This window comes from Ascidiella aspersa, chromosome 1, assembly GCF_963924565.1.
Source record: "Ascidiella aspersa chromosome 1, kaAscAspe10.2, whole genome shotgun sequence".
Lineage (NCBI taxonomy): Eukaryota > Metazoa > Chordata > Ascidiacea > Phlebobranchia > Ascidiidae > Ascidiella > Ascidiella aspersa.
The window spans coordinates 5,672,666-5,685,231 of NC_139447.1; the positions used below are offsets into that span (position 1 = coordinate 5,672,666).

At 38.2% G+C, this 12,566-nt stretch overlaps 1 protein-coding gene across 2 annotated transcripts in view; it reads left to right on the forward strand.

Moving 5' to 3' along the window:
* The first annotated feature begins 506 nt into the window (after positions 1-506).
* The window catches only part of LOC146166722 (uncharacterized), a 38,369-nt gene continuing 26,309 nt past the window's right edge, over positions 507-12,566 (forward strand). For both annotated transcript variants that reach the window (XM_083393182.1, XM_083393254.1), the window contains exons 1-3: positions 507-701; positions 4,053-4,161; positions 9,219-9,432. In XM_083393182.1, the coding sequence (XP_083249308.1) occupies positions 529-701; positions 4,053-4,161; positions 9,219-9,432 (496 nt within the window). In that variant the 5' untranslated portion in view covers positions 507-528. The remainder of the gene's footprint in view (positions 702-4,052; positions 4,162-9,218; positions 9,433-12,566) is intronic.

Here is a 12,566-nt window from a genome sequence, read left to right on the forward strand (position 1 = left end):
TTGAAACAAGTTGTCTTTATATAGTGCCACCTTATTGCCGTTAATTAGAACTTTGACAAATACGGCCATTTACAAAGTTTCTTGAGACGAATTGTATAAGTCTCGACAAGCTTTCGCACAACCGTGCTTCATCAGGTCAAACTGGACTAAATACAATACAATACAAATTGTCTTTGTATTATGCCACCTGATTAATCAGACAAACACGGCCATTCGTAAAGTTTTTAACGCGTAACAACGTTTTTCTGGCTTGTATTTTTCAGGCAGACTGTCCCTCTTTAGGTGTACATATAATTCATCCTAGTGAAGCCACCATATTACCATAGTTAGAATCAGACAAACACGGCCATTTACAAAAGTTTTAACGCATAACCATCTTTTTCCGGCTTTTATTTTACAGGCAGACTGCCCCTCTTTAGGTGTACATAGTTTATTATCCTAGGCCACTCGCATCCCCCAGTTTCACGCTGTATGTATATTTTCGCGTGACGTGCCAAACGACCGACCGCTCGACCGACCACGGACGCAATGGCCAAGCTGCCGCCGGTCCTCGAACAATCTGAGCCGCTGCTCAAGACCATTCAGCGGGTCTACCACGAGCACTTGCTGCGCACCAAAGCGATGGCAAGCGTGGCAGCGCGCAGCGACCAAGCCGCGGCCGAACTGAGCTGGGCTCTGACCTGCGACGAAGACGGCGACACGTAAGTGTAACTATGGTAAAGGCTGGTATAAAAGTCCCCGCACCCCCTAGGAACACCCCCTAGGTTCTCGCATCGTGGTTAAGAAACCCAGCTTTAAATCAAATTTAAAAGTCCCCGCACCCCCCGCACCCCCTACGTTCTCGCATCCCTGGTTAAGAAACCCAGCTTTAGATCAAATTAATTATAGATCTGAACTGCTTTCATATGTTTTTATTATTGTATTATTACTTTGCTATGCATGTGTAGGCCTATTTTACTTGAATTATGGGAACCGACGATGCCGGTATTGGCGCAATATATATTCCTTAAAACATGTTTGATCCTGGTAGAATTGCTTAAATATGTCAACCATTGTAAATTTTTATATACACAAGTAACGGATAACACAGTAACACAATACCAAAATGTTAGTTAGTTTAACTGACAAAGAAATTAACATTTTCTGTGTCTGATTTAGCATCCCCGCGCCCCCCTAGGAACAGTTCTCGCATCTCTGTTAAAAAAAACCCTGCTTTAGATCAAATTAAATGGACCTGTTATCCAATGGTTCAACTTGCACTTACGCTTAGCTATAATAAGAATCCGAAATCTTGTGTACCTTTCAAACCGTTCAATGTCAGTGAAAAACCCAAACCAGGTTCTTTTATAGACTTTTTCCAAGTTTGACTACACAATAAAAAGTACGTAAATTGGGAAACGCGTAACCCTAGTTATCCACCAGACATTAATTACCGTTCGCTTTGACCCCTTAAAACAATTCCCAAATCGCCCTTTTAAAGAAAAGCCCCCAACAGCACTTAATCCACATAGCGCATTTCTAACAATCGATTCCTCGACTGAAAATCGCAGGCAGGCTGCCTGCTAAGCCCGTGACCAGAAGCGAGCAGTTTGATATTGAGAGTTTACGGTGAGGGCTACTTCACTTACGATCCCATCCACCAGAAAACATGTTCGACAGAGAACCGGACGGGAGGCTAATCGATAAATGGGCTACGTGTCTGCTAGGCGGCAAAACAGTTTTCGCTGGTGGCGTTCAGCGCTCGTTTAAAAGCGTTTGAACGATTCAAAAAAACAAAACAAAAAGTAGGCTTACATAATTTATATAAACTGTTGCTACCAGGCATAACAATATCAATCAAAAAACAGCTCCTCTGGAAATTGTACTCATTTAACAACGTTTTTACAATTACCTTTTTTTTATTATTAAAAAACAAAAAAATATGTTTTTATTTTTTTTTTATATGTTTTTGATCAGGTATGGTAACTTAAAAGATGCACGGGAAATACGATTATAAACGATATCCCGCAGCATTGAAGAACCACTCACTATTATTTAACGAAACGTTAACTTACCAAAAGTGGTTCCCATACATTTTTGGCTCACGGCACACTAAAAAAATCTTAACTATATCGCGGCAAACTTTTAAAAGAGAAACAATAGAGTATTTTTACAATCGCCTTAACACACTGCAAACTATATGTAAATGTCTCAAAATTATTAATTTGTATTGAATAGTGCAACTTTAGTCTAAAATTCCTGCGTGTATGCCTATTATTAATACAAATACTATCTTTTCCAAAATACAAATAAGCTTCGAGGCACACTAGAGTGTTTGGAAATCACTCGACTAAACAATGGTAAACGTTCACGTAGGCTTGCGTTTTCTGGCCCTGTATGCAAATTAATTTGGACTGACTACCACTTTCAGTCACAAAGGTCACCTTGTTTGGCGTTGAGGAGAAGCGTGACATTGCGCGCCCAGAAGGTTTAATCCAGACCTGAGGCCAGAAATTGCGTTCCGCGGCTTTTTAGCCCCCGCATAGGAGTTCGAAATGAAATCCAATGTTGTAATGACTTTCCTGTTTCCAAATAACGTGGCTTGATTTGGTTCTTTCGGAAAAGTGACCAAGGATCTTAAATGTTTTAGTTAAATACATGTATTGTTTTTGTCGTAGCTATGACCAAATAAATATGAAATTATTTAATTGTAAGAGTTTTATTTATTTTTTAATGTCGAACTCAGTCTTTCTTAAACCATTGGTCTCCGACTGTAGTCAACACGGTTAAATTTATTAGGATTGGAACTGGACAAAAACATCTCTTATATTTAAGGAAATAAGACGCGAATTTTTTAAATTTAAATTTATTTATGCGGTTTGTGTGTTCTACTGTGTTCACTTACTTTAAAGTTGATTTTATAGATTTGGGTTCCAAATTTTCGCTTCTATACTTAAGTATGGAAATTGGGTGGCCGCGAAAAAAGTCGAAAATTACCAGTGTTGTAAACAAGTCATTTTAAATTGACTTAAGTCCCAGTCAAGTTATTTGCAAAACAACTTAAGCCCAAGTCAAGTGTTTTTGAATAAATAACAAGTCCCAGTCCAAGTCATCAGTTGCGCAAGTCAAGTCCCAGTCAAGTCATAATTAGAGCAAGTCAACTTCAAGTCATGTCCTTGTTAAAAAATAAAATTTTAAACTATTAAAATTTTTAAATTTGTATGATTATGAGCAATCACTGAACTAAAAAATAAGAAAAAACGCAACATATAGCAAGCAATTTGTTTTATGTGCTAAAATTTGGATAAATAGCTCAATTTAAAAAAAAATACTTGAAAAAAACGCTTCATTTTAACCCAAGTCATCTGAATGACTTAAGTCAAGTCAAGTCATTTGTCCGAAAGACTTACGTCAAGTCAAGTCATTTTTCCCAAATGACTTAAGTCAAGTCAAGTCGTTTGAAAACAGTGACTGAAGTGCACTTAAGTCAAGTCATTGACTTAAGTCATTACAACACTGGTACAAGCAACTTCATATTGAAGGGGGTCTACAGTAATTAATGTTTTAAGTCCTTGAACCGCTTTGGCAATGACTTTACCTTGGACTGGCACTGACTGCAGATAATCAATCCGAGGTCATTTTTGGATAAAATATGTCCTTTATTGAATTTCGAGAAGCCGAAGCCGTATATATGCAAAAAAAAGTAAATTTTAAACTTCCATAAAATGTGGTTCGTTAGTTTGTGGACTTTGGCGGACCGCCAACTGCTAACCATATTTTTTCGCGGAAGGCGCACAAGAATGTTTTTTTTAAATACCAATGTCAGTTTTTTGCTCCTAGTCAGTCCACACATTTCGCCGTAACTAAAAAACATACCAGCATGGTCCACTGTTCCCAAAAAGAGTCTTTATTCTATTTCTGCACTCAAACATTTCCAAGTCTTGTGCCATCGGAATTCCGAACGCGATTTAATCACGAAATCTAACCGCCGCGACAAACCAGAGAACGTGTTTATTAAGAGCAGGAATGCCGCCACAGGCCGCAAGTAACAAAGCCTTAATCTCTCTGCACAGGCCGTTGCACATCGCGGTTGCCAAGGGCGACGAGGCTATGACGCGACGACTGTTGAAATGTCTCGCTGGCGGCAACGTTTCGTGCAACATCAAGAACAAACTGCTGCAGGTGAGCCAAAGGACTTTTTTGTTTTACTTTTTGTTTGATTGGATGGATGTAGCGGCAAAGCGCTTTACACAATATTGAAATTATTAGCCGTAAAAAAAGTTGGATTTCTATAAATCAGTAGTAAATGAATGAAAATTGACGGAACTTCATTATTATATTTTTATATTTTTTTCTTGTTTACGCATAGTAAGAATATTGTAAGAAGTATTCATGTAGTAAAAATACAGTATATACTTAGAATTAATGCCTTCTCACTATGTTGAAAATGAATTAACAATTATTCGATACGTGCAAAATACTACACTTTCGTATGGGCTTGGATATTCTTACTACCTCTCATTCCAACCTCCAACCAATATGCCCCAAAGAAGTATTCACTTTAATAATTCCTATTTAAGTTTAGTTAGACTAACACATATTTAAGTTTAGTAAGACTAACACATATTTAAGTTTAGTTAGACTAACAGCGTTTTTTTCCGGAAAACTTTGGTATACTTTCCAACATGCTGCGCAGTGCGCAGTCAGTGTCCGCCTCGAGATTCGACGGAGTCGGTAATTTTGCTAGAACCGGATTCGGGACTCCAGTAAGAATACGTGAGACTACCAGAGTCCCTCCGGCATGCACATGCATCAGAACCCAAAGACACCCCTCTAAGTGGATTACTGAATATTTAAAAATTACTTCTACATATTTGTCATGTCCCTGAGTTTTATGGATGAGCAAATTGACATTTTTTTCTAAATCTACCCCCCCCCCCCAAAAAAATAGCAAAATTAACAGTTTTTTTTTTTAAACGCTTAAAATGTTTTGTTCGTAAATGTCGATTTTTCAAAGGATAGCAAAATCTAGATGACAAAAACCCCCTCTTAGGCTGGTATCCCACCCGGATGCCTCAGATTAAGAATCGAAGCCCAAAAATCCGCGACCGTTTCGCAAATGTCAAAACAAGCTCAGACAAATCTCTCGTCCACCTGAAAAAAACAGAGTATCATTCTAATCACGCTTTTTGCCATATTTTTCAATGATTTTAATTTGATAAAAAAAAACGAAAAAACGATTTTAATTTGATAACCAACGCAACCGTAGTGATGCCGAAAACATCAACTTAAAATTGGACTTTGGCGGCTAAATGCCCCAAGCGCATGATCAAACAAGAAGACAGTCGCTCTCGCGTATTTTCCTGGCTCAGCCCCGGAACTAAGCCCTCGAAGCCTTTGCGCTATGCGCTGCCTAGGGCGATGTATTTCTGTCGATTCTCAGACAAACTTTTGTCAGTTGAAATTCCATTTTAAAACGACGGCCTATAGGTTAACCACGAGGCTTGAAAGTCGCCTAAATCAAAGCAAATGACACCCGACTGAGTTAGAAAAGTCATTTTAAACTGAATTAAGTCCCAACAAGCGATTCGTAATATAGCTACTGTATAGGTTTAAATTAGGCAATTTTATCAAATAACATTTGTCCAAGTCTAAATCATATATTATGAAATCAAAGCCCCCAGGTCATTTACACATCAATTAATTTCATTCCAGGTCAAGTCATTAATATTAAAGTGAGTGCGTTAAACTATTAAAATTGATCAACTCATTGTAGAGGATTCTTTCACATCACTACCACTAGAAGTAAAACAAATGGACCCAAACTGTTTAAAACGGAGAATTAAGTTCAAAGAATGTATTAAATAAACACACTTAATTATCCTCATTTATCTAAACGACGAGTTACCTAAGTGAAGTCGAGTTACTTATTTCATCACACAAGCAGTGGCTTGAGTGAACTTAAGTCAGGTCATTACAGCACCGTCTGATTTTCCAACCAGGTTGGTGTTTTGTACGGACGATAGTTCGATTGGCGAAGTAGGTCGTGCTATCTCGGATGAACCACGTCGACTTACGCGATGTTTGTTCTTTGCCGATCACGCCACTCGCTAACGCCCTGTATGATTTCACTGGCGGCCATTCGTTGCCCAGCGCGTAATCCTAGCCTACAACTTGGTAGACAAAGTCGTTGTCCTAAACTAAATTAAGCTTTATTTTGTTTTACGCCCAGCCGACAAAAGACGCCCTGACAGTGACTGTCAAATACTGTGTCCCCGCCTATTAATAAACTAGATTTGTTTCACCGTATGTTGTCTTGCATTTTGTTTACCGCCCTTATTGTGAGCAAGGCTACAAACGAAACTACAAATGTTTGCATCCATGTAAAACGCCCTGGTGCCGGTCCGCGTCAACTTTCCTGCCGGTCCGCCAAATATATTACAATCTTAAATCTCAACTACTAAATGCAAGATGCTGAAGGCTTGTCCATCAAATTTAAAACTTCGCCAGCTTCGTAATTTGCAACATTGTGACGTAACATGGAGTTAATGGTCTACTTAGGACTTTATCGTACGACACAATGCAAGTGTTGTGCCCAACTGTTTAAAATTAGGCTACTGATCGTTTAAGTCGTAAATTTTAGGACCAGTTGTATGTGAAAAACTTTAATAGAGCCACGTATAACACGTATGATATGAAAGACAGCAGCAAATTGCTCATTGAATTTAAGTTTCCATTCTTTGCTTTTAAGTTGCACACTTTTCTCATATTTGCATTTTGGTTTGATTTTGATTTTTGAAGGTCCACCGGTCCGCAAAATTTGTTTTGAAATTTTACCGGTCCGTAAGATGAAAAAGGTTGAGAACCACTGTCCTATAGCACACAAACCAGTGGTATAAACCAAAAGATTTTGTAATTTTTGGCCGTAGTAAACGAACCAGTGGTATAACTCCAAAAGATTTCTTAATTTTTAGCCGTTACATCAAAAGTTTTATTTATTTTTCGAACTCTGCAAACACAATTATGCTAAACTAAATATTTGCACTAAAATGTTCGAAGTTCGTACAAACATCTCCGGATTACCTAGTAAACCTATAACATACTCCTTAATGTTTTTATATATTAATGACTACCTCCAGTTGTCTTTGCAATGAGAAACATTTCTATTGACTTTCCTAACATATATGTCCACCGGGGTTTACATGAAAGCTAAGTTAAATTAATACTGCCTAAGATAGGCTTTACAGCTAGATGGCGTACGAATGACTTGGGCCCCGCATCAATGACGAAATTAATTCTAAACTATGTTTGCGTTTTGCTGTTAAAAATCATCGCACTCACTATAAACTGAAATAATTCTTTTCGAGAAAATTTATTTTCTGTATAAACAACATATGCATAAGGATTGCAATAACGCAAAATTATTTCCTACCAAGGGTTATAAGAGATTGTTCATGTATAGATATATTTCGAAAAAAGTGAAAAATTTTCGTCGAACTATTATCTGTTTGGACCACCAAATATTTACAATGAAGTGATTTTGCCACTGTTCAACAATAGCTCGATGTTGTTGTTTTAATTCGGCGTTGAACTGGTATAAGAGCAGGGCGGTTAACCTTGATATCCATAAGCCTTAGCGTTGACCGCATAACGTAAATCCAGCACACTTGTATTAGTGCCTGTAGTAGTGGCATAGTAATAACTCTGTAGCTGTGGCGTAGTAGTTACTTGTTAGATGCCCGCCTAACGTCATGCTGCTCCGGCGCTCTCTCTCAACCAATACTACAACTGCTTTTGATAATTTCTCTGCAAGTGGACTGGGCTATTTTAAAGCACAGTACAAGAAACCCCGAATCCCCAGCTGTATTTTAATGCCTCCCTGCTAAATCGCCGCTTTCTGACGTGTGTTTTATCCAGGGAGTCGAACCGCTTGACTTTTCCGGTTCAGGTTCGGTTCGGGTTCAAGGATTTTAGTTCCGGTTTCGGTTCGGAGTAATTTAAAAGTTCCGGTTCAGCTCCAGTTCGACCATCGTTATTTCAAAACCGGTTCATAAAGTTCCGGTTCAGATACAATATAATTTGCGTTAAATCTCAAAATGTGGATTGATAAATGTAGAGAATAATCTTTGAGTCATTTAATCTAAGTTCCGTGACTTATTAAAATAACAGCAACTCAATATTGAAATATCTAAAAAATAAAAAATAAACGATTTTTTTATTTAATATTCATATTTTTTTCATAAAATTTCGAACATGGCGTAACTTGACTCTCTGTAAAACAGAAGTTGTGACGTCATGCTGGAGCGAACCGCTTTTGTTTACAGGTTCGGGTTCGGTTAAGGTTCAGGTACTTTCAAATTATTCGGTTCAGTTCCGGTTCGGCTCCTTAAAATCTTATAAAAACCGGTTCAGGTTCGGTTACGGTTCGGAAAAAATTGACCCAAAACCGGTTCATAAAGTTCCGGTTCGGTTCCGGTTCGACTCCCTGGTTTTATCTCGCCTCTTTTTTCCGTTTGCACTCGTTTTGCTGTCCTTATATGAATAAAAAAATACCACTGCTTTTGCTATCCACCACATTAACAGCCCATTGCAACCGGGTATTTTAAATCTAGACTTCTCGCAGAGGCTCAATAAGTTAGCTAGATTATTCGCCAGCATTGTTTCCTTGTAAGGTACGCCACTGCGAAAATTTTAAGCCATTATTTTTTTATTTTACTGCTCCACTTGTACCGGATTGAAGGTGTACTTTGTTTGTGTTTTCCTAAAATTTTATACTAATCTTAACGATTTACCGAAGTTCTAGATCAGGGGTTCTTGAACTTTTTTTACCTCAGGCCCCTAATTTAATTTTGTGCCTCGCGTGCTCCACATTAGGCGCGAAATTTTGATGACTTCTTAAATTCACATTCACAATGACTTCAGAAATCCGCTGATTTCGGTTTAAATAATGTAAAAGTGAAGTGGAGTAAAAGTACAAAGACCGTTTTATTTTCAACTAAACTCTTTTGAAAAAAATGATTACTTCTTAAATATACACTAACATTTCAGTTAGGCCTTCATGGACCCCCTAAAAATTGTTCACGGACGCCCAAGGGACCCAAGTTTAAGAACCCCTGTTCTACATCCAGTGCTCTGCTACCTCAGCCGTAAAATATGTAGGATTACAGAAAAAAAGCTTCTCTGTTTTGAAAATTTTCTGAAACGGAACACTGAATAACAGTTGTGTGTTATGCTTTTAGACGCCATTTCACCTGACGTGCATCACCGACAACGCACCACTAGCGGCTCTCTTCGCCGAGTCGGACGCCAGCTGCCTTGACGTCACCGATCGCCATGGCAACAACGGCGTGCACTTGGCTGTCAAGCACAGCTGCAAGGAAACCGGACACGCCACCTTGCGGACAGTTTTGAAAGTCAGCTCGCCGGTGGCGCTAGAGAGCAAGAACATCTACGGTAGGAAACGCGTTTTGTTACCAAAGTTGTAACTGTAAATTAAGGCATATTTTTGTTTTTTCGCACACTTAATGGACGAAATTCAGATTGGGAAAAAGGAATATTTTGGAGCTTAATGGTTGGAGGTTATAGTAAGACGTAAAATTAATATCTAAGGCTATACAGAAGTAGGTAGCAGTTTGACCGTTTCGAACACTCTGTAAAAAATGAATAAAGATGTTTTTGAAACGTTCAAAATGATTCCTCCTTCTGTATGACCTACGATTCATTTCACGTATAACAACAATAAGTTGATTAAAGTGATAAAATAATTTTTAACCAAAGTAAACTCTGGATTTAAAACAAAAAAATGTTAAAATAGTGTGTGTTTTGGTTGTGGTTCAAGCAGGTGTACATAGACGGTTTTTAGGTGTCATTCTCTAAGACGTGTGTAGTTTTAAATGTTTTGGTGAATCAGCTGAACGGATGGATAACTGCCAGCGGCTGTTTTTGCGTGTTGGCGTGTTGGCTTGTTGGCTTGTTTTGCAACCGACGAATTTCCAAACTGTGCTAATTTAAATTCAGGCCGCAATCTATTTTAAAATCTGAACCTCGTTTAAAGCGTTACGAGGTTGTAGAAAGATGGCAAAGCGATATGAGATAGGATGCCGAAGTAGTTAAGCGTTTTCACCTGGTTTCCATTTTGTTATTAAATACATTTGTAATTGTGTAAACTGGTCTTTTTTAATTGTGAAATGAAGTTTACATGTTAAAGGCGAAAGCAAAAAAATAAAGCTGGGTTTAAAATAGGTTCTTCTGGCATATATTTCTTCAACCAACGTTTCGGCTTACTATACGGCAAGCCTTCGTCAGGGACTGACACACATAGCCAACAAGAAAAAAAATATATGCCAGAAGGACACCTGTTTTAAGCATACTATGCCTGGTAGCAACAGCATATTTAAAGCTGGGTTTGTAAACTTTATAATTGCTTGTACGAATGTATACATTAGGCGTCATTTTATTACAATAATGTCATTCGTGGACGAAAGTGTTATAGCAAAATAACATATCCACATGTGATTTAAGTGCTCATCGTTTCTCCTATTTAGTTGTTAAGTTGAAAATGGAGAAGACGAATATAAATATATTAGTGTGTGTCGCTAATTCGCAGTTAAATCCTGCCACCGCGACAGTAGCAACAAGTCTCGAACGATTAAATCGACATAATCACCTGAGCTAACCGGTCAAACCTTTTCAAAACGATTACCGAGAAACAACGTGTTTACTGAACCTTGTTTTTCGCTGCGGTGATCTTTGAGTTTCGCATTATCGACGACAATTCCTAAACAAGTCTATCAAATCTCGGTCCTGCCAACGCTAGCACAACCAACAGCGGCAAACAGCTTTTTACGACTTTCGAGGAAACGCGAAAAGCTTGACCTTCGGAACTGCACTGGCCCCGGGCCGTGAGAAAATCGCGGCCGGGCATTCCGGAAGTAAATGGCCGAAGAGTCGAACTCATTCATCGCCGAAGGGCTTTGTCCGAACAGCCTGGCTTCACCGGTAACGTTTTTCGTTTCGGGTAATCATGTGGCACTAAATAAAGACAAATTGTATTGTATTCTCAACAAGCTTTCGCACAACCGTGCTTTATCAGGTCAAAAGTAGAAATGAAAGCAATTAAAATGCAAAAAGTAGAACACATGCGCGAGGCATATATCCTGTGGATGCATTAAACCTCATTATTCTTATCGCCTTTTTATTATCGCCTTTTTGTTAAACTTCATTATGGCCTGAACGACAATATCAAAAAGCGGAATATAGTTGTTTAATTTTGTAAACGATTTATGTGCATATTTAATCGATTTTGACAAATAATTGACGTTTTTTACAAGTCAAAACATAATTGCCCTAGTTAAGGCATACACGCCTCACAGTAAAAACCTGATCGCAACACGTTTCCAGTTAGGTTACATGACAAAACACATCCCGCAAATTAAAATATTAGTAACTTTATTTTCATCCTTACAAATATATTCGCATACCGTGCAGCTAAAATCAACATCCAAAAATAAATAATTTTTGTCCCAAGGTTGTACAGTTGTCGTTTGCAAGAGTATGTCACTGAGCATCCCCGCCTATATATATATATATATATACTGTATAGCGACCGTGTAAAACATCAAAAGGTATAGGATACGCCCTAAAGCCTGGCGCACTCAATCAAGGCACGCTTGGCAGAAGAAGTGGATCCTTCCTTTTTGCGTGAAAGTTTCCACCGGTGTTCGAGGAATCAGTATCGCTCGCTTCTGGCCCATTGTGCATATCCTGGATTTAGTAACTCGCTGATCCATCGCGGAACTCTCATTTTGCGCTCACTTAAATGTATACTTGTTTTAATAAAATGAATGGAGAGAAATGCCTCCAGTTATCACCATAGTCTTGTTTCGATTTGATTCAACGTTTGCCTAAGTCTCCAAGTCGAAGCGTGGTTGTTGCAGGGTTGTTTTAAGCGCATAACATGCTAAACGTGGCGTACATATTTTTGCCCTTCACACACGTTCACATTTTTATTAGAATAAATTTAAACAACATTGATTTTGAGTTCAATAAATGTATTTCTAGTTCGAAATACGGTTTAATCTACTTTCACGAATTGAGTATTTATCTAAATTATTTGACTCTAGTCTAATTGTCCTACTGTGACCTTGCGACGTCAATCATCAAAATGGTTTTGTACTATATTCTTACCGACGTGCCTGAAAAATTCAAACATTTGCCTAAATTCGACCAGTCGAGGTATATGCACTCCCGCATTGTAAAAACAACTCTCTGGCCATTTTTGTTTTAGTTAATATCCAAACTAGGTACACTTCGGTTTAGTCTTACACTGTTGCGAAGTAATTTACACTTCTTATGAAACTACTTTTTACTAGTTGGACATTAAGCGTACCCGGAACAAGTTAACAGCAATCCATGCCAACTGACGAACTATGCGAACTATCATGATTTAAAAAAATGACCATCTCTGTTTTCGATTCCTGTAAGGGGCAGTTATTTTCTTCAAAATTTGACCTTGGTTATCCAGGATGTTGTTCTATAGCTAGTTTTTTTTCCTTTGCATCACTAACACACATTAGCACGTTGTGTTA